The sequence below is a fragment of the Notolepis coatsorum genome (assembly GCF_963971535.1).
Source record: "Notolepis coatsorum genome assembly, chromosome: 1".
Taxonomy (NCBI): Eukaryota; Metazoa; Chordata; class Actinopteri; order Aulopiformes; family Paralepididae; genus Notolepis; species Notolepis coatsorum.
The window spans coordinates 235,875,887-235,876,919 of record NC_140165.1 but is presented as its reverse complement, the minus strand read 5'-3'; the positions used below and the strand labels follow the sequence as shown (position 1 = coordinate 235,876,919).

Here is a 1,033-nt window from a genome sequence, read left to right as displayed (position 1 = left end):
ACTCGCTCCTCTCTCTCTCCTCGTCTTCTCAGCACATTTTTGCTTCGCATCGGATTTTTTTTCTTTTTTTTTCTTAGAGAATACTGAAAACACGCAGAAGAAAACGTGCAGACGATTCCTTCTGACATTCTTGCTCTCCTCTCCTTTATCACTCTCTCATTTCTTTTTTGTATTCCTCCCCCAAGCCCCCACTCTTTTTTTCCTCTTTTTTTTTCTCCTCCTTGTTTCTCATTGGCTGTCTGGTTTAGCCCACCTTCTGCGGGTTGGTGGCGCGCACCCCCTGCTCGTAGGTGATCCGCTGGCTGATCAGGTACTGCGCGGCCTGCGTGGCGGCCTGGGACCCCGTGATGGTCACCTTCCTGTTCCTGGTTCCCGGGATGAACTCCCCCTTCTTGGAGATCTGGATCCTGGCTCCGGTCAGCTCCTGGTACTCCACTAGCGTCTTCCCACCCTTCCCCAGGATGGCTCCCACCAGGTTCTCCGGCACGGCGATCTCCACCACCTCCTTGGCGCCTTCCGCCATCTTCTCCGAAGCCATAAGGGAGGACGCCACTAGCGCTGAGGGCGCGCTCATGTAGCCGTTGGTGGCTTGGGCCATGGAGCCCAGGCCGCCGAGGCCGCCCAGGCCTTGCAGGGAGAAGCCCTGCAGGGCGGCGGGGTGCACCTGGCTGGAGGACGCGTCGCTGGCGTAGGACGCTAGCAGGTTAGCCGCGGCGGCGGCGGCGGGGTTGGCGTTGGCGGCCACGGCGGCGAGCACTCCGGAGGCGGCCGCGGGGTTGAGGCCCAGGCCCAGCGAGTTGGTGTTGTAGCCGTAGCTCGCCAGGGTGTTGAGGGCCGAGGTGATGGCCAGCAGGTCGTTGCCCGAGAAGCTGTTCATGGCGGTGGGGAAGGCGCCCAGTCCGCCCATCCCCGACATGGTGGCCTGGCCGAGCAGGGACGAGGCCGTGGCCGCGGCCTGCTGCGCCGCCGACGGCATGACCTCGGCCGAGTTGGCGTACGGGGAGCCGGTGGGGTTGGAGTTGGCGACGGGGCC

At 63.0% G+C, this 1,033-nt stretch overlaps 1 protein-coding gene across 1 annotated transcript in view; it reads right to left on the bottom strand.

Annotated features, from left to right (window-relative positions):
• Window positions 1–244: 244 nt before the first annotated feature.
• The window catches only part of LOC311224326 (RNA-binding protein Nova-1-like), a gene marked incomplete at both ends in the record, with an annotated part of 14,997 nt that continues 14,208 nt past the window's right edge, over window positions 245–1,033 (bottom strand). Inside the window, one exon of the mRNA XM_084309277.1 lies at window positions 245–1,032. Coding sequence (XP_084165403.1) covers window positions 245–1,032 — 788 coding nt within the window. The remainder of the gene's footprint in view (window position 1,033) is intronic.